Genomic DNA, 26,428 nt, shown 5'->3' with positions numbered 1-26,428 from the left:
GAGCTCCTCATCCCGTGGCCTCAGAGGACAGGACTATCTCGAGGTCCAGCTGGGATGCACAGAGCCTGACAGCTGCTTCCACCGAGTATGTCTTCTTTGCCTTCATCTAGATCTTGGTCAGAGGCACCAGCTCTCCTCCAAGTGGAAGGGACCAGGAGATGGGGGAAGCAACATCAGAGGTGGGCTGGGAAGAGGTGATATAGAGCCTCAATGTGGGGAACCAGGAGGAAAATGCAGCCCCATGTGCATGTGCAGCTGCCCTGCAGATCTCTAGGTGTGTGATGCCAAACCTGGCCAAGGGGGGCACTGTGTACACACAGAGACAGGGAAGAAGGAAGTAGTATAGTCCTCAGGGTGGTACTTAGTGGGTGTCATTTTATCTTTCAGGGGAACAACTTTGGTATAATAAAGACTTCGTTTAAGATCAGTATTGAGCTGCTCCTCTTATTAGACTGCAAAGCTTGTCCCCATGAAGAAGCCACTGCCTTTGCCATAGTTAGGCAAAGCCTTCCAGAGAGTTCTTGAAAAACCAGCTCTGAGCCTGACTAAGCCTCTATCTTGGTTCAAAAGAAATGACTTCCTGCCTCCGATCACCATAATTGATAGCTCATGAGGCAGAGACAGTAAATAATTGTTCCATAAGTTTCAAGAGCAAGCGCAATTAGTACAGTTAACAATGTTAGGTGATTAATTGGTTCATTCAGCACCCGTGTGAATGAGGCAGAACATGAGCAGGGGAGGGGCCAGAGCCCCTGGACACCTAGATGTGGCTATGGCCCACTGCTGATCAGCTAGGATCTGGCCCTGAAACGGCAGCCAATAGCCAAAAGGCACTCACCTCCGAGAGCTGGGGCTCCTTGGGCCAGAGCAGAGGGCAGGTCATTTGGCAGGGCCCACAGAGTTGGTCCCATTAGTAGACATTCAGGGCTGGAAAGAACTGGATTTGTCATCCATATTGTTTCACCTGTTAGCCAAAGGTCAGAAAGCTGTTTTAAGTGAGTAAGACTGACCCATTAGCCCATGTAGGAGAGAAGGGGCACAGATTCATAGATTCCCCAGGTTGGAGGGACTCCAGAGAGGTCATTTACTAGATCTCTTGACCACTGAGCTGAACTGCTCTGGGGCATCGCTGTCAGAGGAGACTGGGCTCTATTTTAAGGGTCCTGCAGGGAAAGATGCTCTAAACGGGGGTAACAAGCTGCATTCAAATCATACTGCCAGCTCTAGTCCTTCTGTGGAGGCTGCTTATTAGCACGTTGGGCAGAGAATCCCAAGGCTGAGTCTGGGAAGAGCACTGTGGTTGACCGGCACTGCCTCCCTTGAGTGCAGAACAGAGGATAGGCAGCCTGCGGGCCAACCATTTTCAGATCTAACGTCCACCTGGGTCACTCGGGCAGGTTTGACACTCTCCTCCAGGGTGGTTTCTTGCGGCCTCATTTATTGTCCCGGAGAAACAGAAATGGTCTTGACTGCAACTTCTAGGCACTGGAGGGTGTGAGAGGCGATCAGGAAGGCAGCTGCAGACCCAGCTTGTGGGGCGGGGTTGAGGGGGTTCTTCTCTTACCCTTGTGGAACTACAATAGGAAGCACAGAGCAGTGGTGCAGAGTTGGGGCCAGCCTGCTGGGTTTATCCAGCTATCCCTGCCTCCACCAGGATATTAACAGGCATTCTGCAGATGGTAACTTCTCTTTGGAGACAGTGTATTGGGAGCTTTGGATTAAGGCAGAGCTGAGTCCCAAGCCTGTCACCTCTTAGGAGTTATGAATAAAGCCTTGAACTCTCTAAACCTGTTTCCCCTCCTTTACAATGGTGATGAAGCGTCAGGGACTGCTATGAGGACTGAAGAGCAGAAAGTACGTAAAACTTCTAGCACAGTGCTACCCATGAGACATACAAATTCTCCCCCAAGATTTTCTGAGGTTTAGGGTGAAACATTAAGACCAGACTGACTATTCCAGTGACTGGGGAGGCTGAGGAGAGGGGATCGCTTGAGGCCAGGAGATCGAGACCAGCCTAGGCAACATACAAGAGCCCATCTCTATAAAATTAAAATAAACATAAATTAGCTGGGTGTAGTAGTGTGCACCTGTGGTCCCAGCTACTGGGGGATTACTTGAGCCCAGGAATTGCAGGCTGCAGTAAGCTGTGATCATGCCACTGTACTCTAGCCTGGGCAACAGGAGTGAGACCCTGTCTCAAAAAAAAAAAAAAAAGACAAGTCTGCCTGTGGGAAACCTGTTGAGAATGAACAACTGCTTCAGGCCCAAGTCCATCCCAGGGACCCGGTGCTGTTACTCCTTCCCCCACCAACCCATCCTCAAGGCCAGAGAGTGTATAACAGGCATGCTGGATTGTAGGGATCCGGCAGCCTCAATTATGCTGCTGACATGGGGCTTGCTGAGCCTGGGGGAAGGCTCTGGGAAGAGCAAGAGAAGTTCCCTGGGGTGGGTGGACTAGGCAAAGAAAAGCAGATATAGAAAAGTCTGGAAGATGCTTCCTCTTCTACCACCAGAGCCAGCCCCCACCGGCTGCCTCCCCCAGCCAAAAGGCAGGGCTCACTCACAGCAGAAAACATGTACACATATTTGCAAGCTACAGTACAAACGAGCAGCAAACCTAATGATTCGTGATTATTATTTGAAGGGTCCTACTGTTACAGATTTATTTGTCATTTCTTGTAATAACACCGACGGTAATGAATTCATTTGTATTAATGTGAGTGTCACGAGGACTTCGTCGAAATTCCGCATTAATTAATGTACCATTAAAACGAAGTGTCGCCCAATTAATATCAAACAGAGGTAAGGCTGCCAGGGTCCTCTTCATCTGGGTTTCATTTGTAATTCATGGTATTAGCACCCCGCCTAATGAAAGTCATTTGCAATTCCTACCCCTGGTCTCTCTCTCACTTCCTGGGGGAAGGTCAGGCTGCCCTAGGAGCTGTTGGGCCCTTCACTGGGCACCCTGGGGCCAGGAGGAGGAGGGAGGGGTGGGACTCTGTTTCCAGGTGGAAATCGGGTCTCTGCATTCTTCATTCCAGAAGGGGCTTGAACCCTTGTAACTTCCTGATCGGTTGGTTATCCACATCAGTTACCCACAAGGTGCCTTCTCTAGGTTCTCGTAGAGAAGGGAAGGCTAGTTTGTTTCTTGGTGAAGCCTCATCGTAATGGAAGAGGCCATGGCCGTCCTAGGAAACTGTTCCAGCAGGGTGCACTCAGGATTCTGGTTTCCCTCTTTTCTTGGGGTCAGCCTGGTGGTCTTCTCATGGTCTTTGTGTGCCATGAGAAGACCACCAGGCTGACCCCAAGGACCCTCAGAACCTCTAACTGTCCCAGAAGCCAGCAGTGGAGCTCCATGGACCTTGGTCTCCAAGACACAGTAGACCATGGAATTGGACTCCCTTCCCTGTTCCTCCCACAACTTCTGCAGTGGGGCTCCCACCTCCCTCAGCAGGGACAGAGGCACCATCACCTAGTCTGTAGCGCTCACAGGACCCCATCCTGGGATAGCTCCTGAAGACAACACAGCTGGGCACCCTCCCCTCTCAGGGAATGCTCCTCGGGTGAGTGGATCTCCCTGGGCTCCCCCAACCCAAGTGTAAGAACTTGAAGCTGACACTGGTAATAATCAAGTTTCCCACAATGATGGTGACTGCTACCGCTATGACTTTGGACCAGGCCTCAGGCTGAGTGTCTCAGAATCACTACTCCTAGGCCCACAGATGCAGGAGGAAGGTGTTTTTGCCCCCATTTTACAGATGAGGCTCAGAGAGCTTCAGTATTTGCCCTGGGCCACACAGAGGTGGAAGACGGGAACAAGACTGGTGCCTGGGGCAGCCACATTGATGTCTCTGTGTCCTCCTGTCCTTTCCGGCTAATGATCCACTCTAGAGCTAGAGGGACAGGGCCACGGGACCCCAGGCCTCTGGAATCCTGGCTCATGGTGCCCTTGACTCTCCTCAGAAAGTCCTTCATTTGCTGGTCGCCCACATGCAGGGACTATGCCCCACAGTCCTGGCACATGGCAAGTGCCCACAACTGGCCGTGGGACATGTTAACCTGTGCTTCATCTGCATGAGAGTGTCATGTATCTCACTGGAGAGATGCTCTGAAAATCACAGGAAAGGGAGGGAGAAATGCTTTTATTGATTTTTGCTTCGGAACACACTGCCTTTCCATATACTGAGAACTGTCCCAGAGCAAAGGGACTGGCTTTGAAGCGACAGCACCTTAGATTTGAGGGAGGACTCACAACTGAGCAGGACCGGAGTGTGGCGTTTTGTGGTTCTGCTCCCTCATTGGGTGGACAAGGACCTGAAGGCCAAAAAGCTTTGATTCTTGTCCAGGCTCACACAGGGGACTCTGGTCCTGAGTCTTCTGTCCCCCATCCAGGGCTCTTTCTTCCACACCATGCTGCTTCCCTTGAGGTTAAGAATGCTGTGTGTTTGGGAAGCCACCTTGCTTCCATGTTAGGACAAGGTAGGGGATGTCAGGAAGTCAGCACCCACACGGTCAGCTGCAGTCAGAACTCTACCCCAGGGACCATCTGTCCCCCTACTCCCAGCCTCAGCTTTCCCATCTGTAAGACAGGGTTCCTGGGCTAGGGCACTGCTTCCCCACCTTGGCTGTATATGAGAACACAATGGGAATTTAAAACATACAGAGGCAAGCACTGGGGCCCAGCACTGGTATTTTTTAAAAGCTCCCCAGGTAATTCTAATATGCAGCCAGGGGTGTGAGCCACTGGAATAGACTGTGCAATAGGATCATTTGCTCTTTCTTCACCGATGGAAGCTTAAGGCATTCCTCCAAGGGCCCCAGAGCCCAGTGACTTTCTGCAACTGTCCTCTCCCTGCCTGGGTCCAGTGCCCCCCAATCTTCCCACACCCCCCAGCCCTCACCACCCTCAGCTCCCCTGCAGCCATGTGTCAGCCTTCCCAAGCTCTGTCCGCCCTTAAGCCCCAGGGCACGAAGTGACAGGTTCCACTTATCACATCACACCGCCTGAAGAGCCAGCAGCAGTAGCCTCGGGATTGCAGAGGCAGAAACCACATCAGACCTACCCCACCACACTTGTGTCTGCCCAGGCCTCTGCTGCCCCTTCACCCACCCCTTCAGAAGGCATGCCCACCTGGGCTGGAGACAGAGGGACTGGAAGGAGAGACAGCAGGAGAGGCTGCATTGCTGGCGCTGCCTTCTCATTCACAATCCATTTGTTAAGCACAGCCTCCCATAGATGCAAGGCCCACCCCAAGGAGATTTGCATATTCATTTTGTTTAACATGATTCATCATCATGCAAGGGAATGAATTTGGGGGCTGGGAGATGGAGCCCCGTTTGTGAGCAATAGATCTGGGTACAAAGAGCTCAGGGCAGTGTTAGAGGCTTTTGCACACCCAGCATGGTCCCTTCCGGATGAAAGTGGGGGACATGTGATCCCCAGAGGGTTCCATGGGAGTTTTATCTCTGTTGAGGGCAGAACAGGGACCTCAGCCTTCAGAACCTTCCCTACCCCTTCCAGACCTTCTTCCCACCATAAGTAACATCTCCAAAGCACTTTACAGGTTACTGGCCCTTGTCTATACACATTCCACCTTAACCCTTATACAGCTCCACACAACGTGACCGCATTACGATAGAGCCAAAGATTTATTGAGCACATATTATGCACTAAGCACTTTACACACTTTGTCTCCTGTAAGCCTCACAATAACTCCATGAGGCAGGTTTTCTTTGTTTTGCCTGTTTTTTTTTTTTTTCTTTTGAGACAGGGTGTCATTCTGTGGCCCAGGCTGGAGTGCAGTGGTGCAGTCACGGCTCACTGCATCCTTGATGTTCTGGGCTCAAGCGATCCTCCCACCTTAGCATCCCAAGTAGCTGGAACCACAGGTGCACATCACCACAGTGGGCTAATACATATATACATGCACACACACACACACATATAGATACACACACACACACACACACACATATATATATATATATATATACACACACACACATACATATACTTTTTTTTTTTAGTAGAGACAGGGTCTCACTCTGTTGCCCAGGCTGATCTCCAACTCCTGGGCTCTAGCGATCCTCCGGCCTTGGCCTCCCAAAGTACTAGTCTTTTTCTTATTTAAAAAAGCATTTCACGAGACTCTTTGTATCTCTGTCACCACTTTTCAGAATCTACAAAGTCTCAAGACTGCTGCATGCCTGCAGCCCCTGCATCCCTGGGTTCAGAGACAGTGCCCTGGATCCCTGATGGCCCAGCTTCTGGACTGCAGGCTAGCTTTTTACACAGGACCCTTCTTATGGGTCACATCATATCATTCCCTGGATTTTTCTCTTGGAGTTTTCTGCCTCTGCAGAAGGTTGTGAGGATTTTTTTGTTTTCGCCTTTGATTTTTCAAAATACATTTCCATAGTTCACTCATTTTGTCTCCACCCCAGCACTATATAGAAGATAGTATAGGGACTACTGTACCCATTTCCTAGATGGAAACACTGAGGCATCAGATGTTTGTGTTGACATTGCATGGCTACAGAGAAGGAAGCCAGGAAGATCGTTATTGGAGAGCAGCTGGACTGTGACCCAGAGTTTGGGACAGCTGTTCTTGGACGTTCCAAATCAGGCCAATGTGCATAGAGAGTCATACAGCACCACACAGATCCTTCCTGGTCTCCAGAAGCTTCTTTCCAAGTCCCTCCTGGAAGGCAGGAGGGTATGAGGCTTTCAGCAGCCAATTAGACCAATAACTTTGGCCAGAGAGGGGTATGAGGGTATGACTCTAAATAGCTAAGAACTGGATTTTCCAACTCATGCCTTTATTCTTGGTTTCCTCCCATTCCATGGAGAGGAAAACAGAAACCCAGCCCACAAGGGAGGGAGTGGTACCTGGTACATGCTGCCTGGTGTTTAAAGCAGATGTCCTGGGGGCCGGGGCCAGGGTGGGTACCAGGGCTGCACCATCATCACGGCCCTTCCTGTCCACTTTTTCTTTGTACACAGCCCTTAGCCAACTGCTCAGCAGGTGGGCCAGACGTCCATCCCTGAGGCATTATACCCTCTGCTGCCATGTGCCCCCTCCTCCTGCTCCTGCTTGTCTGCAAATGAGGGGGTGCAGGGGGAGCCTGGAGGAGGCAGGTGCAGGGACAACTCTGGAATGTAGTCAGTGATGGCAGGTGGCAATGGGAGATCTCCAAAGTCTACTGTCATTCATTCTCCAGGAAGGTCACTGGGTTGGAGGCAGGGGTAAGGAAACTTGCCTTGGCGCTCCTTAGTCTCTGAAGAGGAAGGCATTGAGGCCATTTCATACTTGGGTATCACACTTGGTCTTGAAAGTTGAGCTCCTGAGAAGGGAGGGAGGCCCCAGATGTCCCTCTGTTGAGACTTCACCCAGCCCTGCATGTTCAGCATGTGTGCATGGGGTGAGGGAACAGGTGTCTCGCCCCAGACCCAGGCATGTGTGCTAGAAACCTGGGTGGAACCAACAGCCTCTTCCCAGAAGGGAGGGAGTGTCAGTCACTGGGTGGTGATGTCTGACCTCTGCTGTCTATGGGAAATATCCAAAGGAACGCAGGTTGAAGAGACAGGTGCACCATGAGCACGGTCCTGGAAGGGGACCATGCTTTGGGGCTGGCACGTAGAACAGTTGGACTGAAATCAAGGGCCTCAGTGGAGCAGGAGTAAATGAGGAGTTTAAAGAGAGAAGGTTTGATGAGACTATGGTGACAGTCAAGGTCTGGGAGACTTTGCCTCAGAGGTAAAAGAGGAGCAGATGATGGTGTCTGTGAGGAAAATGAGATGCTGGATGGGTGCTTTAAGGCAGGGACTTTCAGGATACATTACAGGGGGCAGAGTTGAAAGGGAAGAGGTAGCTGGGCACGGTGGCTCATGCCTATAATCCTAACACTTTGGGAGGCCAAGGTGAGTGGATCACCTGAGGTCAGGAGTTCGAGACCAGCCTGGCCAACATAGCGAAACCCTGTCTCTACTAAAAATACAAAAATTAGCTGGGCATGGTGATGCATGCCTGTAATTTCAGCTACTGGAGAGGCTGAGGCAGAATTGCTTGAACCCAGGAGGTGGAGGTTCACACCACTGTACTCCAGCCTGGGTAACAGAGCATGACTGATCTCAAAAGGAAAAAAAAAAGGGAGGAGGCCAGTTGGTGGTGCAGCCATAGGGAAATACTCTTTTTAGTTTTGATATTAACTTTTATCAATGTAATATATGTATGAATTTAAAAGTCAAATAGTATAGCTCAGCTTATAATAAAAGCAGCAGCTCTCTGACTCCTGCTTCCCACCCTGAGAAAACCTCATTCAATTTCTGATATTTACTTTCGTATTTCTAAATCACATGCTTATACAGTGTTTTAATTTTGAATATTATCTATTGATTTCCACCTATGGAGGATGAGAATTTTGCTTTTACACCATCCTCTACCTTATCTTTGCTATACACAAACACACTGGAGCATATACGCTACTCTTAACATTCACTACACCCCACTCTTAACATACATACGCCCTACACAAACACCCTACTCTTTTTTTTTTTTTTTTTTTTGAGACGGAGTTTCGCTCTTGTTACCCAGGCTGGAGTGCGATGGCGCGATCTCGGCTCACTGCAACCTCCGCCTCCTGGGATCAGGCAATTCTCCTGCCTCAGCCTCCTGAGTAGCTGGGATTACAGGCACGCGCCACCGTGCCCAGCTAATTTTTTGTAATTTTTAGTAGAGACGGGGTTTCACCATGTTGACCAGGATGGTCTCGATCTGTTGACCTCGTGATCCACCCGCCTCGGCCTCCCAAAGTGCTGGGATTACAGGCTTGAGCCACCGCGCCCGGCCACAAACACCCTACTCTTAACATTCACTACACCCCACTCTTAACATACATATGCCCTACACAAACACCCTACTCTTAACATTCACTTCACCCTCCTCTTAACATACATACGCCCTACACAAACATCCTATTCTTACCATTCCCTATGCACTACTCTTAACATACATACATCCTACATAAACACTCTTCTTTTAACATTCACTGTTCATCCTCAAAACATAATTATATTCCTCTTTTTAGCTAAAACAGCATTTAGTATATATAGTATTATTATGTAAATGTTATTCACAGCTGAGCCACATAATATACTGTAATTATATTTCCTCTTTTATTTTCCCTAGAATTAATAATCACTTCTTTTTGTTTGTTTCTTAGTGTTCCTTAATGCTTGATTTAGGGAGTTTCTCAGCATATTAAAAGTATATTGATTTTTAAAAATTTGGTTCGTATTTTTTTAACAACATTCTCACTGGAGTGTCCACCCTCCTGTTGAAACCTGGACCAGCTGTTGTCTGACTTGTGTGGTGTTCTGGAGGCTTGATGTGGGCGGTGTTGGGGAAGAAAAGAGAGTCACACTGAGCAATCTGTTATCTTTCTCCTCTATTGGATCCTGTTTCATGAATGTCATATTTTCCTCTTTCTTGGTTTATACCCTCATTATGATGGAGTACACTCTTCAGTAATTTTCAGAAAAAAAGGGTTTATGGGAATTTTTTTTTCACTTCATCTGAACAATATGTTCATGCTATGCATTTGTTTGTTGATAGTTTGGCTGGGTATAGAATTCTGGAATGGAAATAGTGTTCTTTATAATATGAAGTTTTTTATTCCTTAGTGTTTCAGCCTATAGTGTCAGTGTTAGGAACTTTGGTGCCACTTTGACTCTTGATCCTTTGCATGTGGCCTTTTGTTTTCTCTCTGAAAGTCTCAGGTTTAAAAAATAATAATAATGTTTTTGAAACTTTATGGTTTTATGCCTCAGTATGCATGTTTCTTCTAAACACATAGTGGTCTCTTTCAATCTGGAAACATGTCCTTCAGATCTGAGAGATTCTCTTATGTTACTTTTTGGATGATTTCTTCTCCTTCATTTATTCTGGGTTTTTTAATTTTATTTAATGTTAATATATTTATGTATATGTGTTTGTACTGATTTAGAGACAGAGTCTCATTCTGTTATCCAGGCTGGAGTGCAGTTGCATGATCTTGGCTCGCTGCAACCTCTGCCTCCTGGGTTCAAGTGATTCTACTGCCTCAGCCTCCCAAGTAATTGGGATTACAGGTTCCCACCACCACACTCAGCTAATTTTTTGTATTTTTAGTAGAGACAGGGTTTCACTATGTTGGCCAGGCTGGTCTCAAACTCCTGACCTTAAGTGATTCACCTGCCTTGGCCTCCCAAAGTGCTGGGATTACAGAGATGAGCCTCCATTCCTGGCCTGTTCCCCCCACCCACCCCAACTCTGGAGTTCCTATTAGTTGAAATGTTGGATATTTTGAACTGCTCCTCTAATTTTCTTACTTTTCTCCCCCATTTCATCTCTGAATTTGTTTCTACTTTTGGAAAATTTCTTTATCTTCCAACTCTTCTGTTGTGTTTTTAAATTTCTACTGGGCCTTTTTTCCTCTAGGAATCTTCTTTTTCCAAAGATGTTATGTCTTGTACCTCTGAGGATATTAAAGATGCTTATAGTTGTGTTATTCCTGTTTATTGTTTTTTCTCACTCTCTCTTTCACATTAGAGGCTTTTCTCAAATGTTTGGGGATCCTTAGTTGGCTCTTCATATATACGAGTGAGTTCACACGCAGCTGCCTGGAAGCTTGCTCTGTATGTGTGGAGCATGGCATGGTTGGGACTGCTTGTTAGCCAGCGGGCTCCATTATGGGATGATTAGAGAAGGACCTGGCTATTCTTTCAAGGGATCTGCAGCATGTTCATGTTTGTGTTTTCTCTTGCACCAGTTTTCATTTTTCCTGCCTGGAGTCTTTAGGAGGCTGAATGGCTAAAGAGACCTGATGAGGGATGGGATTGGTGGGGAGATACAGACTTCCTCCTAACCTCCCTTGTTTTCAGTGCCTGGTTCCACGTCCAGCCATGAGTCCAGAGCCCAACTAACTCAGACCCTCTAGAAAGTAAATCTCCCATTTTCTGCAAAAGTTGGGGACGGGATCTGGGAGTCTAACCGGTCTTTTTAAAGCTGTTCAGCCCCACCCCATTCCCTCACACTCAGCATCACCTGGTGTCTGGGAGTCCTGAGCTTTTCCAGTGTTCTGAGGTGCAGGTGTGAGCTTCAGCTTGCCCGTCTCCTAAGGCAGTTAGTTATAACTGGCCCATCTGTTTCCAGTTTCCAGAATTTTGTTGACGTCTCTCATCTGCTGCTATCTCCTCTCCTGTTCTCTTTGCCCTTGTGGATTTATGCATTTTTAATTCCCTTATTGTCATTTTGGTGAGAGGCTGGGACAAAAACAGAAATAAATGGTTTTGTTCAATCTGCCATGTTTACCACAAAATCCCAATTCTTTTAAAACATTTATTGAATGCCTTCTATGCACAAGCAACCGTGCTGGGACTAAAGAGGTGGCCAGGGTAGATAACAAAGAGGAAGAGAAGGGTGAGGAGTGGGAGTCGAGAAAGAGGGGGAGGTCCAGGATGTCTGCAGCAGATTGGGAGAGCCATTCAGTAAGCACTCTGATGAGTGTCTTCCAGGGATTCCAAAAAGCCAGTACATAGCTGGAGGCTGCAAATGGGGACTCTGAGGAGGGACTTGGAGATGGGAGGGTGCTGAATTGGCTCTGGAGGAGACCAGAACAACTGGGGAGACCAGCCTAGGCCCAGAGAAATGTCCTTGAGCCATGTCAAGGTGTGAATGACTGAGGGCCCAGCCCACAGAGCTGGCAGCCCACCCCAGAACATACCTGCCACCTTTTAGATCAAGTACATACCACCCAAGAGAGCAGACACTGGTAGAAAGAAGAGATGTCATCAAATTTTCTCTTCCCTATTCCTCCAGACAGACATGCTGGAGTACAGGCACACATGGGTTTGTACACACAGTGTGTCCCTTCCTGATCTGAGTGGGGCCCCCTGAGATATGTGTTGATGCCCTGTGGGCACTCACCACTCCTGCTTCTCCCCCAACAGTGTCCTCTGTGTGCACCTTGTCCTCCTGCGCTAAAGTGCCTTCTTGCCCATTTGAGAAAGAAACACAGCCCTCCTCTCCCCATAGACCCCATTTCTCCTCCATCATTGCTACCCGATAAGCTGGAATGCCACAAACCCCCATATTTGGAAGTGACATCCTCCCAAAGCATCCCAGCAGGCCTCAGTGTAGAGGCATCTGCTTTAGCGTCCAACAGAAACCCAAGTGCACATGTTTCTCCTCTGCCCAGGAGCCCATGTTCAGAAAGTTCCTTGCTTCTGACTTGAATTCTTCTTGTTCCAATAGGAGCCCACTTCCTTATTCTCAGTGGAAGCGTGCAATTCTGAAATGCCCTCCTTCCCTCCGAAACTCTTTTTTGGCTAAGGCTCCCCACCAACCCTCTGCTCTCTTACCTAGAGGCCTCTTCAGCTGCCACCCTCACCCCCAGCCCTTCCAGACTGGGAAATCCCACTTGAGGAGGGGCTCTGAGCCCACTCTCCATCCTCATCTCTGGAACCCTGAGGTCTGGGCACAGAAAGGTGACCCAACTTTGAATCCTGATTCCACGACTTAAAATCTGTGTGACCTTGGACATGTGGCTTCATTTCTCTGAGCTTCCATTTTCCCCATCTGGGAAAAGGAAGCAGGGAATGAAGGTGTGTAAAGATGCAACTGAGGGCAGAGGATGGGAAGGGTGGAATCCTGATAACCGCTCTCCCCTCCCTCACCCAGCGCCAGAGGGCAGCGGCTCAGCCTCTGAGCAGCACAGGAAGCTCTGTTCCCAGCTCTGATCCACTGAGGCGCCTGTACCTTGTCAGAACTCCATCTGTCAGGAATTTATTACTAATGCATTTTATAACAGGCTCTATAATAAGATATTAAAGACTGTAGCAGCATCTAGCAAGCATTCCATAAATATTAATAATGCCTTTAGAGATGGCATCTACGATGGAGATTTGGCTTTTTGCCAAAGTTTAGTCAAGGGTACAGCATAAATCTTACAGGAGTGAAGGGACTGGGTGCACCCCAAAGATGAGAGGGTGTGACGTCCTTCTTTTCTTTCTCTCTTCTGTCTTCTTTCTCCTTGCTGCTTAATTTTTGTACGTCTTTTCCTCTGTTCATAACTTTTCCTCTATGTCTCTCTTTTTTTTTTCCTATCTCAGTTCATTCCTTTCTCTGCAGATTTTCTTTCCTCCCTTTTCTTTTGCAAATTCTCTTTCCTCTTCATCCCATTTTCACTCTGGCCCTCAGTCCTGCCCCTCTCACTGCTCTCATCCTATTTTCTCTGTGTCCAGGTGCTCTCCTTTCTTCCCGCCCCTCCTCCCTCCCCCTTTCTTTACTGCTCTCTCCTCTGGTTCCTATCTCCTGCCTCTCTGCCCATCTCCCTCTGGCCTTTTCTCCCTCGCTGCACAGGCTCCCTCACCCTGTTCCAGTGAGCACCCGAGCCACCTCTGGAGAGGCCTGAAGTGTAATGTAACTCACACTGCATGTGAGAAGTGAGCTATTTATCATTATTATTAACGAACAAGATCCTTTGCACGGCAGAACTTTCCCAGAGTCTATTCCCTTGTCACCCCAGGAGTAGCAAAAAGATTTATTTGTCTCTGAATTGCACAGGGTGGCCCATTTACAGCAGGTTCATCAGAAGTGATGTGGAGCTTAAATGAGAGCTGGAAGAGGCAGGACCTGCCCTGCCTTCGACCTGCATGGCACAGGTCACTTGCTGAGATGGACAACCTGGCAGGTGCAGGAATGTTGAAGGGGATAATGCCTAGACATGCTCCCTGGTCCCCTGAAGGCATGGGTATGCGTGTGGGAAGAATTCCTTTGAAATGGCCCAGAAGCCGTAAGAGGGTAGGTGGGACTGGGCAGGGGGGTACCATGAAGGTAGGAAGGGAGGAGGAAAGCAGGGGTGGGGCAGAGAAGCATGTCAGGAGGCCTCCTGCAGAAGCAGAAGTCATCATGCCCCATGAGGTCGTTCTTCCAAAGACCACAGCTGCTCCCTTCCAGCAAGAAGGTGGACACAGGGCCAGTCTCCACAATGGAGGTGTGAGGAGAAGCTGTCCTAGAGAGGACCCTAGAGAGAGCTGGCCCTACCCCCTGCTGAAACGGACCTCTAGGTGCTGCTTCCACAACTCCAGCCCACGGTTCTATACACCCTGAGCCCCAACCCTAACACCAGGGTGACACCTTCCACCCGTTCTCCTTGTCTTCGGACGGCAGAGCCTGGCCCTGCCGAGCACCTCTCCTCTAGGCCTATCCTAGCTGACTGTGTCCAGCCCATGATCAAGCCTCCCCTGCCTGTCTGGCCACTTCTCCACTGGCATGCTGATAATTGCCTGCCGTCTGGATTTGCATGTTAAAAGGAGCGTCTGGGGATAGTTAAAAAGCAGAGGGAGCCAGCATTCACCCAGACCCCTTTATTCTTCTCCCCATTGTAACCTGCTGCCTTGTGTGGCAGGCACTGTGTCCTCATTTGCAGTCCAGGAGCAGTGGCCTGGTGCTTTGCTTGCTGTGGGCATTAAAGAGGTAGAATCCCATCAGCAGAGGGTCAGGGCAAGCCTTGGGCAGTGCCGTGGAAATGAGGAGTCTCTGCCCATGACTGGGCACGTTCTGGTGGCAGGAGCAAGGAGCTGAGACCCATGCAGACTGGCATGAGCAAGTGGGGTACCCACAGAGGGACAGCACAGGCAGGTCACAGACAGGAGCACACAGCACCACAGCCACAGACAGCACCACAGCCACAGACAGGAGACAAAGTCAGCGGGGCCTGGGACGGCCAGGGCAGGAGGCTCTCCGAGGCCCTCGTCTCCATTTTCTCTACTGCACTGTGCTCTGCTCCCCTTGCTGCAGGTGGGCTTCCTCTGACTGCCCATGGCATCTCTGCCACCCTGTAACTGTGGCTTGTGTGTGGCTCTCAGCCTGTCTTGGTGTCCACACCAGCCAGATAACAAAGATCTTTCTTTTCAGATTCTCAGAGAAAACTTATTTAATTTCTCAGGCTCTACCTGATTGATGTGTCCTGGGTCTGAAGCCACTTGGAACAAATATGAGTGCCTAGACGCATCACCTAGAGCAGAGCTGTGGTCATAGGGAGCAGCTGTTCTTGGAGGGAGGCGGGGCGGGGAGGCAGCGGCTGGCATCTCTTTTGGGGGTAGAGAGAGCACTCTGTATGATTGAAGTCACCCGATTTCCATTCACAGTCTCTGCCACCTGTGAGACCTGGAGCAAGGCACATCCCCTCTCTGGGCTCATTTTCAGATCTGTAGTCTACCCTAGGAAATGGGGAGGCTGGACTGGATGACCCCACGGATCCTTCCAGCTCCTGCCTTCCAGCCATCCCAGGGTGGTATATGGACAGGACTGGCTTCCTGGCCTAGGAGCTTCCAAGGCCTCCGAGTGCCCCTCTCAGCCCTGCCTTAAAGATCCCTCCCCTCACAGGCTCTCAGAGGCCTCCTGGGGCTCTTCCATCCTCTTTCTGTCTTCAGCAACCAGGAGCCAATCCGAGATGTTCTCTTTCTGAAGTGTAAGGTGCCCATTTGTCCCAAGTTCATGGAGAAGAGATATATTGATTATTTATGCTATTTCTAGTACTTCCCCCTTTCTGTGGGGCTCATCCCACCCTGCCTGTAATGGTATTTTATTACTATAGGAATAAGCACAATAACCATTTATCAAGTGTTGCTCAATATTGCCATGTGTCTGGCCCAGGGAGACTCTTTTTTTCACACCTTATCTCTTATAATTCTTTCTCATAACAACCCTAGGGGGTAGGAACTGCTAACTGCTCCATTTTAAAGATGAGGAAACTGAGGCCAAAAAGAGTTTTAAACAGCATGTGCCTGAGCTTTCCAAAGGCTCAGACTCAAAGTGAGGGAGTCTAACTCAGAATTCATGCTCTAAGCCACCAAATGTGGCTCCCAGTAGCCTACTTGGAAACCCAGCTGCACCTGACCCCATAAAGCAAATCTGCTTGCACTGAGTCTGCAGACCTGTGTGCATGTCTGTGCATTTCCATGGAACAGCAGCTGGGTACTCGGAGAAGCCCCCCATGTATGTGCTGATGAGTGCCCCCATCTACTTCCCTGATACAGCATGGTGCCCAGGACCTGAAATGCATGAAGTCAGCATTCTTTTCTCTCCAGTAGTTTGTCTCTTCTAAGTATATGAATGGCTCTTTGCCAAGCCCATGTAAAACTTTCTCAAAGTTATGCAGAAATTAAATGGGTTTTCACCACAGGGCATGAAACATAATCCAAGAAGGTCAGATGTGGAAACCATCACTTCTCTTTCCCCTTCTCCACCATTTCCTGAATCTTGCTCTTAAATCCCCTGATCAGATGCAGAAAGATCAGAGAGCCTTCCCTGCAGGACCATGCGGTATGGACAGTCAAATGTCCTCGCCTCGCCGAGGCAGGGAGCTGGAGAGCTGACATCTCTCGAGAGCCGTCCCTTTCCTCTGGGCGCCGCCTTCTTACAGGGTGTGTTGAGTAGACTGGCCAAGCGCTCTGAAGTGCGGGCCGGTGACCACACAGGGGCTGGCAACTCTGAAATCAGAATGTGGCCACCTCTTCTTGTGACAGGAACTGTGGGCCCCCATGAAGTGTTTCATTCTGGATTCATAGAGCTAGCTTTGGCACTTATGTGTGATCTACAGCGAGAAAGAGGACAGGATCGAGAACTGTGGGTTAGCTGAGAACCTTAGAAAGATCTCTGAAAGGCCAGTGCCAACCAGAAGGGCATGTCGGGGCGAGGCTGGCTTCACTGAGTTCAGCACCAGGGAACCTGAGTGTCCAGGGCTTTGCACGTGGTGAATCAGGGTACATATTTTCAGGGTACCTATATCCACCAAGGTCCTGGCAGGAAAGAGTTAATTTCAGGTAGTTCCAATAAAGGCATTTCCATGAGGAGACTAGTCACAGAGGAGTGGGCGGGGTGGGGGTGGAAATAAGGGATGCTAAGGCACCAAGGGCTTAGCAACAGGGGCAAGTTCTTACTAACCCCTGGGCTGAAGGGAGAAGGAGCAGAAAATGGTGTTCCCAGAGCCCACTGAGAGTTGGGGCTGGGGAGGAGAGCCTGCTGGGCTGAAACTGGAGGGGGTGGGGAAGTAAGACCCCAAACTCCTTCTCTTGCTCTGGGAGCTCCTACCAGAACTTCCCATTGGCAGAAGCCAACCAGAAGCCAGTCAGCAAGAGAGCCTGGAGATGCAATCCATGGAGGGCCTGGGGTTGGGGAAAGGCAGCCGTGGGTGGATAATGGGGCAAGAGGAGTGGGTAGACAGAGCACGCTGGACAGTACTGTGAATATCAGTGCTTTTTGACACCTCCCTGCCCCACTCTTGAAGGTCCCTTGTCTGTGCCCCTCCAAGTTTCCAGAAATTAAAATTGCACCTTCCATCTTCTGAGCACTTATGTGCTGGAATGTTTACACTCATGAGCTTATGTATTATTCACAGTAACCCTATGATGATTAACTTCAGTGTACAGAGAAGGGATTAAGGATCAGAGACATTATGTAATTAGCCCAAAGACACACATCGAGGCTGGGATTCCAACAAATGTCTATCCATCCCTGAAACTCTAGCATTTGTCTGCACTGCCCCCTTGCAGACTTGATTCTGTTCTGGAGGGAATGAGCATCTTCCAAGCAGCTAGGGCAGGCGAACCTAGCAAAGGAAAAGCACATTCAGACATCCAGAGGTGTGAGGGAGCCTGCTGGGGTCAAGAAGTACAAATAGCTTCATGCCACCAGGAAATAAAGTGTGAGGGGGAGACAGGGATGGACCACAAGAGCCTGTATTCTATGTAAAGGGCACTGGGGAGACACGGACGGTGAGGAGGAGAGGGAGCCCCTGTATCTGCCTCCTGTCCCAGGGGACAGAGTGGTTGGAACAGGCAGGATGTGAACCTGCTCGTTCAGGTTGACACTTGCCTGCTGATGGGGATGAATCCACAAACCCAGACAGAAGCCTCAGCAGCCCCAGGGCATTGTTCTCTGGGGGCCCTTTGCAGCCTGACCACGGGCCCCATAAAGAGCACTGCTACATTAAGCACATGGTCTGTCTGTGAAGGGCTGCCAGGAGGGAGGACTGAGTTGGGTCCCCAAAAAGGAAGCCTGCAGCTTGGGCAGATAAAGGGCATTTGACAGAGGAAGCAAAACTGCCAAGAAACAGTTTTGCCAAGAAAACCCAAAGACCTGCACATCCGGAACTATAGGATAAGCAAATCATCTTTGGAACTGGTGCTCTTACAGCCACCAGGAGGCCATGAAAAAATGAAGAAGAAGAAGAAAAAAAGATACTGCATTTCAAATTCTCGGCACCCTCCTAGAATGAAAATGCCAGGGCCTGGGGTCTGGTTGGATGAGGGACATGGCAGGTGGGCTTTGGGGAACTCGTCATGCTGGCAGCAGCTGCCCCATGCCAGCTCACCCTTGTGCTTGCTGTGCTCTTATCCCCAGAACACACCGGTGGGGACACCCATCTTCATTGTGAACGCCACGGACCCTGACTTGGGGGCAGGGGGCAGCGTTCTCTACTCTTTCCAGCCCCCCTCCCAGTTCTTCACCATTGACAGCGCCCGCGGTATCGTCACGGTGATCCGGGAGCTGGACTACGAGACCACACAGGCCTACCAGCTCACAGTCAACGCCACAGTGAGTCTCCATGCTGGGGCCCCACAGTCCCAGCTGCCTCTTCCCATGCTGGGAGAGAGCGATGGGGCAGTCCCTTGGGACATTGACTCAGCTGCACACACTCGAGGGTCTTCACATCTACCACTGGGGGTAATGGTAGACCTGAAGCCAGCGTTACTGAGGCTTCATGCTGTGTCCCTGGCAGTGTGCTGAGCACTCGAATGGATTTTAAACCTCAAGCAGCCCTGTGTCATAAGTATTATTAAGATGCCCATTTTGCAGATGAGAAGACTGAGGCACAGGAACAATTCAGTGACTTTCCATGGTCACCTAGTAGCCTGACTCCAGAGCCTGCTGGGGTAACCTCCTTGAGACGTTCATAATGCAGGGCGCCTCTTGCTCTCTGGGACACAGGACAGAGGTGTTCACCCAGCTGTGTCCTGATACCATCCAACATGCAGGGCCCAGAGAAGTTCAGACATCCTGGCTGTACTCCATGGAGTGGTGACATTCCACAGCACCCCTCTGTGCCAAGCACACTGCTGGCTCCTGGGAATTCCTAGATGAGTGAGTCAAGGGCAGAAGGCAGGAGAGGGTAATTACCCCATCTGATGACTGACTCTGTTGAGAGTCACACAACCCGTGAGTAGTGGGGGAACAAGAACCCAAACCCAGGCTGTCCACCTCTCAGTCCAGTGCCCCGACCACTATGCCTCATGGCTAGATGTCTCTAGGTGTCCAGAACATCACAGCATGCCCTCAAGGAGCCTACACCGAGTCCTTCTTAGGGCTGGCACTGTGCCCTTGCCTGCTGAGCACTTCCCCCGAGGAAGGAGATTCTCGTGCCGGGCATCATGGGAACAATGTGAGTTCCCAGCCACCACTGAGCAGGTACCAAGGTGGGGAAATTGAGGCATCCTCTTGGAACAAGCTGCTGAGAGCCGTGGGCCCCGGAGTCACAGCTGCAAGCCTGCCAGGATGCCTCCCCTTTCCCCACCACAAAGTCCAGAGTGCGCTGGGCATGGGCATTTGTGGCATGAATAGGACTGCAGCCCCAGGTATGGGATAGAGAGGGCCTGTGCCAGAGTGGACAAAAGCCAGCTGCCGGCAAAAGCCTGGTCATGGCAAATCAGAGTCACTGGTATCCCCTGTCCAAGGGGTCAGGGAACTTTTTTTGACCCTCCTCCTCTAGCACCAGGTGCCTGGTGGTCACTCAGGTTCCTGGCTGGGAGCTCTCCCCATGAGCAGTGCCCAAGCCTGCACAGACGTCTAGGACATGGACCCATCTTCATCAACCTGCCTTACAGCACCAACACCCTAGGGCTTGGGAGGCTGTCCCCGGAGAGGCTCTCTGCTCACCTCCTGCTTCCAGACCTTCCTCTTCCTTGCAGCACCCACTCCCACCCCTGAAGGCCCTCCTACCCTCTCCTTGGCTGTCTCTGAGGATTCCAAAAGACAACCAGCCCTCCCTTCTCCTCCCAGGCACTGCAGCTCCATCTCTGCAGGCCAGGAGCAGGCACCAGGCTTCTTGGAACATCAGGAATGCCTTGCATCATTCAAGTCACCCCACATAAACCAAGGGAGATCAAACCTGGGGACAGTCGCTCCTCAAATCTTAGCTCAGAGAATGTTCAAGCCCAAGGGGCCTTAGAGGTCATTCACTTGAGCCCCTTCATCTCACAGAAAAGGACATCAGATTCCCAGGGGGAGAAAGGACTCATTTGAGGTTACCCAGCAAATTAAGAGACTGAACTGATGTTAGAGCCTCAAGTCAAAACTGTTAATAGAAAACTTTTATGTGAAAGGATCTGAGTTTGAGTTCTGGCTACACACTTATAAGTTGTATGACTGTGGGCGAGTTACTCAGGCTTTTGGAGTCTCTGTTAACACCTGCCGTGTCATCTATACAAAGCTGCAGTTGCTATTATTGCTGGCTATTGTTATTCAGTTGCAGCAGGCTACTTAAACCGTAGGAGATAGATTTGGGGTTTTCTTTTTTGCCAAGCATTAAAAAAAAATTTTTTTTTGAGATGGGGGTCTTGCTATGTTGCCCAGGCTGGAGTGCACTGGCTATTCACAGATGCCATCTTGGTGTATAATAGCCTTGCACTCCTGGGCTCAAGTTATTGCCCCACCTCAGCCTCCTGAGTAGCTGGGATTACAGATGCATTGGCGAGGTTTTATAGAATGAAATTCCCAACTGATGGTTTAAATATTGTTTGCCTGGCTACAGGGGGATGGCTGGTGTGAGCTCTCGGGAATCTTCTTGCCTGGAGTCCCCCCTAAATGTCACAGACCCTGGAGCTCCCCCTGCTGGTTAGACTGGGAAAAGTCACTTGACCAGTAAATCCCCAGCCCAGAGCAAGGGACTCATGAATGCATAGACACAGATGCCAGAGTAATCCCCTCTGTGGCCTCTCTTCCGACGAGTCCCCATCCTAGTCAATCCGATGCTGCCCTGGGCTGAGTAGGTGCAGGAAGTGGGCACAGAGAGGGGTGGTGGCTCCCAGCTGAACACAGCAAAGGGGCTGAGCGTGGCTCCATATCTACCCGAAGCTAGTCATCCCACCACCAGAGGTCCAGGGCAGTCAGGCCTGGGCTGGTAGGGGCTGGAGGTCTAGCTGTACCCCAGCGCTGCTGTCACTCTGGATAAGCTGCCTTTTTCTGGACCTTGGGGACGCTGTTTGTGTTTTCCTGCACAGCTCAGAAATCACCGTGGGTTCTTAGAAGTTCTTAAGCTTCGTTTTACTCAGCCCTTCCCTGCAGGAGTGCAAGAGCATGGGTGTGTGTGCGCATGTCCATGTGTTTGCACATATGTGCCACACAATACAGGTCTGTGTGTGTGTGTACGTATGTGTGTGAGTGTCCCCAGCGTCCCTCAGCCTAAGGCTGTGTGTTCTCTCTGCTTTCTAAGGATCAAGACAAGACCAGGCCTCTGTCCACCCTGGCCAACTTGGCCATCATCATCACAGACGTCCAGGACATGGACCCCATCTTCATCAACCTGCCTTACAGCACCAACATCTACGAGCATTCTCCTCCGGTAAGACCCCCTGGCCCTGAGGGGCTTCCTTCTATGCTCCTGTGAAGGGTGGGCCCTGTTAGTGGCCCGGGCTCCTCCTTGGCTCCTCCCAGTCCTTGTGCATGGCAGTGATGGGTGTCCTGGCACAATGAAACCTCAGCCTCTCTTCATGCCACACCCATCTTTTCACCCTCTCACTCTACCCCAGGGGTTCCATGTGGCAAAGAACAAAGGCTTCCAGGGCAAATAATGGGGAGCCATTCAGGCAGACTTATGTGGAGGGATGGGGATGCTGTACAAAATCCGGCCTGGTCTGGAGAATGGATCTGGACATAGCCCAGCTCCACACAGCATTGATGAGGTTCAGCCGTGCCCCTGACCTGTTAGTCTGTCTCTCTCTGCTGACCAGCACTGCCCGAGATGGTGGCAGCTGCCCTTCTTCGAGGGTCCTCTTGGCCCCGGTTCTTCCCTGTGAGCCTGCAGCTCCTGTCACCCTCCCTTTGGATTTCTTAAGTCCAGGTTTCCAAGAAAGGCTCCTGATTTTCCTGGTGTGTTCATGGTCATAGATAGTTTGTAGATCGGCTACCTATGGGTGTCATAGAGGACAAAGCCTGCCTTGGCCCACTCTGCAAGGGTGTGGATGGGGCAGCTTTGCTCAGCTGTGGGCCAGGAGGGCAACGGGAGGCATGTCTAGTCTCATAGCCATTCGTGCATCTGAGCAAACTTGAATGTAACACCTACTCTGGGACGAAAAGTTAGAAAAAGGTACCTCCTCTGGGCAGACACATCAGCTTAGGGAATAGCATTTGGGGGAAGAAAAATGAGCCCCTTCTTTTGAGGGAACTCAGTATGCTTAGAGGAAGAACTCAGCTTTGGGAGCAAACTGGGGCACCCACCTGAGGCTCGTGGGTGTTCAGGGCCCCACCTGCACCTCTGCACAGGTTCACAGAATTGAGTGACAGGCAAGCTTGCCTTGACTGGGGTGCAGGCTGTGCTCCTAGGCCTGACCCCTCATTTGGAGACCATGGCAGCCCCTTCACAGCACAAGGCCCCAGTCTCCTCCTGTGTGGTGCTGGCATTTGGCCACTTCCTTCTTGGGGCAGGTGTAAAGGGAGGCTCTAAGAAGCAAGATCCTTTCCGGCCTGCTATGGTTGAGTGTTTGAAGCTGCTTTGAGAGTAGAGGGGGACAGATCAATGCCCCCGATTCCCTGGCCTTCTCTTTCTTAGCATTATGTGAACAGTGGGGGCCTCAGCTTTTGAGACCAAAGGCTGTCTCTTCTCAGCCCGGCCCAGCCCATTTCCCATGAATTTCCCAGCCCCCTTTCTCTCTGCCTTTAGCCCAGCTTTGCCAGGCCATTGCCTTCTCAGCATCAGATCAGCCCTGACATGCTGTTTTCTGATGAGGCAGTGCCCACGATCTGCCCATGGCCCCTGGACGTCTCCTGAGTGCTCAGCACTCTTGAACACCTTGCCTCCACTCTGCTCCCATGATAGACTAGAAGTGTGCAGTCCAGCAGGGACAGGGTCTGCTGTGGGCATAGCACACAGTGTGTGCTCGGGAGGCGGTTACAGGATGGACAGATGAACAGACACCCTCGCCCTGGACAGACCAGTGCACTCATCATCCTGCACCCTCTCCACCCCATGCCTGCTCTTATTGCCAGCCCAGAGTCCACCTACCCATTTGTTCCCATTTCACTCTTTCTTAGAAATTTTCCCCTGGCTTCTTCCCCCACTGTCCCAGAGATAGCAAATCCTCTCCCTCAACTCTGGTAGAATTAACTCTCTCCATGCCACATAATTTTCCACTTAATTATAGTATCATCTACAATGTTACCTGTATATGTGAGTTATTTCTGAGACCCCAGTAATCAAGGCACTTGAATCTCTGGGACATGATCTCAGTCTTCCTTTGGGTCTCCAGAGCATCATGACCAGGGCTAACTGCAGAGAAGATGCCCAAAGCCAACTAGATTGAAGTACAGGACACGGTGGTGGCCAGGCAGCCAGAGGAGCTCAGAGGAATCCCGCACTGTCATGTACTCACTCTGGCTTAGTCACACAGCCTCCTGACCAGCTCCTTACTGGGAAAGGGGGCTAATAGTACCTGCAGTGGTGCCTCCCTCACCTCAGGGTTTTAAAAGTTGGAGATAATGAACATAAAACACATAGCAAGTGTTGCCAAGTAGTGGACATTCAACCACGCTGGGCAGTAATGGTCAGTTACAGTAGCCAGGTTGGGTTGGGGCTCCCAGCTTCAGCTTCCTTTCAGAGTTGTAATAGTTGGCATAGGTGTGTTCCTGGTGTGATTGTCCCCTGAGACCCCTGGGTTGTTCTTTTTCTAGTATCTTTTTTAGTATCTAGTGCAATAAATAAGTTTAACCATTGCATGCTTTTATTTCAGAACTGCAGATTTCTGAGCTGTCCATCCTATTCAGTTGGTAGTTCATCCTTTCATGCACCCATCAGACATTGATGAGGCTGGTCCCATGTGCAGGCCCTATGCTAAGCCACACCCTCTGCCCTCTAGATGATCCCACAGGCTCCTGCTAGGGCTACCCCTCAGTCTCAGCAAACCAGACCCTTGCCCTCCTTAGCTCCCAGTCTCCTGATGCTCCATCTCTTGGCGTATGCTATGATTCTCCTCTCACAGGCGCAGGGGTCTTGATGTCTCTTTGCCTCACCGGCATTGTTCCTTTATCTTCACAAGGGCCCTAAGGCCAATGCCCAGGGAGCTGCTAGACCCCCAATCTGGGTGGGGCAGGTTTGAGCCCTGTGGTTTGGCTTATGGCTGGGCCAACAGAGCCAGAAAGGGCAGTGCATCGAGGGTTTCAGACTCTCCAACCTGGCCCGGCACCCACAGAATCTGCCTGTGCTTCCACACGCCTCTGCCCTTCCTCTGGTCTCCACACTTGAGGAGCTCTCCCGTTCCCTTGCCTCCTGTAGGCCGATTCCTCTGCACTCCCGGTCTGATCCTTCCCGGCTGCTAATTGGTTTCTGTGCCTTGATCTGGGCCCTCCATATCCCTTTACAGTGTAGAACCCTGATTTAACACTGCAATCACCCGGGCCTGCTCTGCCTCCCAGGCCAGAGGATCCTGGCATCCCCATTCCCAGCCTTACCTCTGCTGCCCCAGGGCCCCCACCTGATACTTCCCCACTCTCCCCACCCCCCCTTTATCTGCAGCTCACAGCATGTACGCCTCCCCCTATCAGCGTATCGAGCTAACATGCCTCATCTAAAGTGTATATATTACCTAATAAAATCCTTCTTATTTGGGATTATTGCATCAGATTTTAATTTTCTCACTCGAGCAGCAGCATGTCGGCCTGCCCGTCAGTGAAGGGCCGATAGAAGGTGAAAAGAGCGGATAAACTGCACAAATTACTGCCAGCCGATGCCTATCAGCCCTTCGACTGGAATTGACTGGAATTAAGGACTGAGAAATAGGATTTTCTACCTCAGAATCTGCTGTGGCAGCTCTCATCGGAAGTCCCCTTCAGCCCCCACCAGCCTGCTCCCCGCAAGAACGCCTCCTCCTCCCAAAGCAAGCTGCATGTTCACCTTTCAAGTCCTAATCCCATCATGGAAATGGGGTAGGGGTGTCCCAGCTGAGCTTGCTGAGGAGGAAGAGGACATGGACCCCTGAGGCCAGGCACAACCCGGTTGGGCTCCTGCATCCCCAGCTTTCCTAACGAGGGCATCTTTGGAAGGGGATAAAGACAGAGGGAAGAGACACGGTCCCTTCTGGAGAGGTCCAGCTTCTCTCAACTGTGCCCCCACTGCCCAGGCCTCATAGGCTGGGGCTGCCTCCCACACCTCACCCACTCCTCACCTTGGCACACCCACTGGGTGCAGAGCCCTGAGCTCTCATCTTCTCTAGAGAGCAATGGGGTCTCCTAGGCCCACCCCACATGGCCCTCCATTTCATAGTAACCCCCACCCCCACCACTGCACCTTGTGACCTCAGCAAATCCCTGAGCACTCTGAGCCTCAGTTTGCTTACACATAGCCCCATACGAGGAAAGAGACGGCGGGGGGAACCTTGCTGGGTGCCCCACACAGTGGCACATCACAGATGCTTCACTAGTGCCACCTCTGCCCTGGAGGCTGCTAGCTGTCCTCACAATCCACAGAAAACCCCTTCATAGGTAGAAATGATTAATACAGGCTGTTGGGGAGGCTGAGTTTGCTGAAATTCTTTGGAGAAATCCATGTGGATGTGCATTTTCTGGGTAGAGGCCCCTGAGTTGTTATCAGATGCACACAGCGATTCCAGGCCCAAATTAATAGTAACGATCACACTTCTAGCATTCGCCGTGTGTCAGGTGCTGTTCTGAGTGCTTCACGTGTATCGGCTGCTGAGGGGTGGGGATTGTGATTTTTACCCATTTTATAGATGGGGGAAACAAGGCAGCAAGCAGTTACCAGTAACTTACCCAAAGGATTCGAATGCACATAGTCTGGCAGCAGAGTCAGACCCTTAACCATCTGTGGTGCTTGCCTGCTTCTCTCATCACAAGCAGCTGGGCCCCTGCAGGCCTGCGCACTGGAGCCTCTCTCTCAGGAGGCTTCCTGCTTCCTGAAATGTGGATGCCAGTGAAGGGCAGAAGCCCTTGGCAGGCCACACCCTGGCGCACACCCCAGCTGGACGGGCTCCCTGGAGAACCACAGCAAGCAGCGTGCCATTGGGAGCCGGGCCAGCTCCAGGCCTAGCACGGCTGCACCTCTCCATCCCCTGTCTTTGGAAATAAGTTTCAGTATATTGAAAATATAATCACTGAGC

The 26,428-nt window shown here is 50.7% G+C and overlaps 1 protein-coding gene across 5 annotated transcripts in view; it reads left to right on the top strand.

Moving 5' to 3' along the window:
* CDH23 (cadherin related 23) overlaps positions 1–26,428 on the top strand; it is a 412,201-nt gene that overhangs the window by 148,768 nt on the left and 237,005 nt on the right. For all 5 annotated transcript variants that reach the window (XM_054242941.2, XM_078345637.1, XM_078345636.1 and 2 more), the window contains exons 7-8: positions 18,447–18,641; positions 21,535–21,663. In XM_054242941.2, coding sequence (XP_054098916.2) covers positions 18,447–18,641; positions 21,535–21,663 — 324 coding nt within the window. The remainder of the gene's footprint in view (positions 1–18,446; positions 18,642–21,534; positions 21,664–26,428) is intronic.

The sequence above is a fragment of the Callithrix jacchus genome, chromosome 12 (assembly GCF_049354715.1).
Source record: "Callithrix jacchus isolate 240 chromosome 12, calJac240_pri, whole genome shotgun sequence".
Lineage (NCBI taxonomy): Eukaryota > Metazoa > Chordata > Mammalia > Primates > Cebidae > Callithrix > Callithrix jacchus.
Note: the sequence above shows the minus strand (reverse complement) of the source record. Positions and strands in the feature narration are given on the sequence as shown.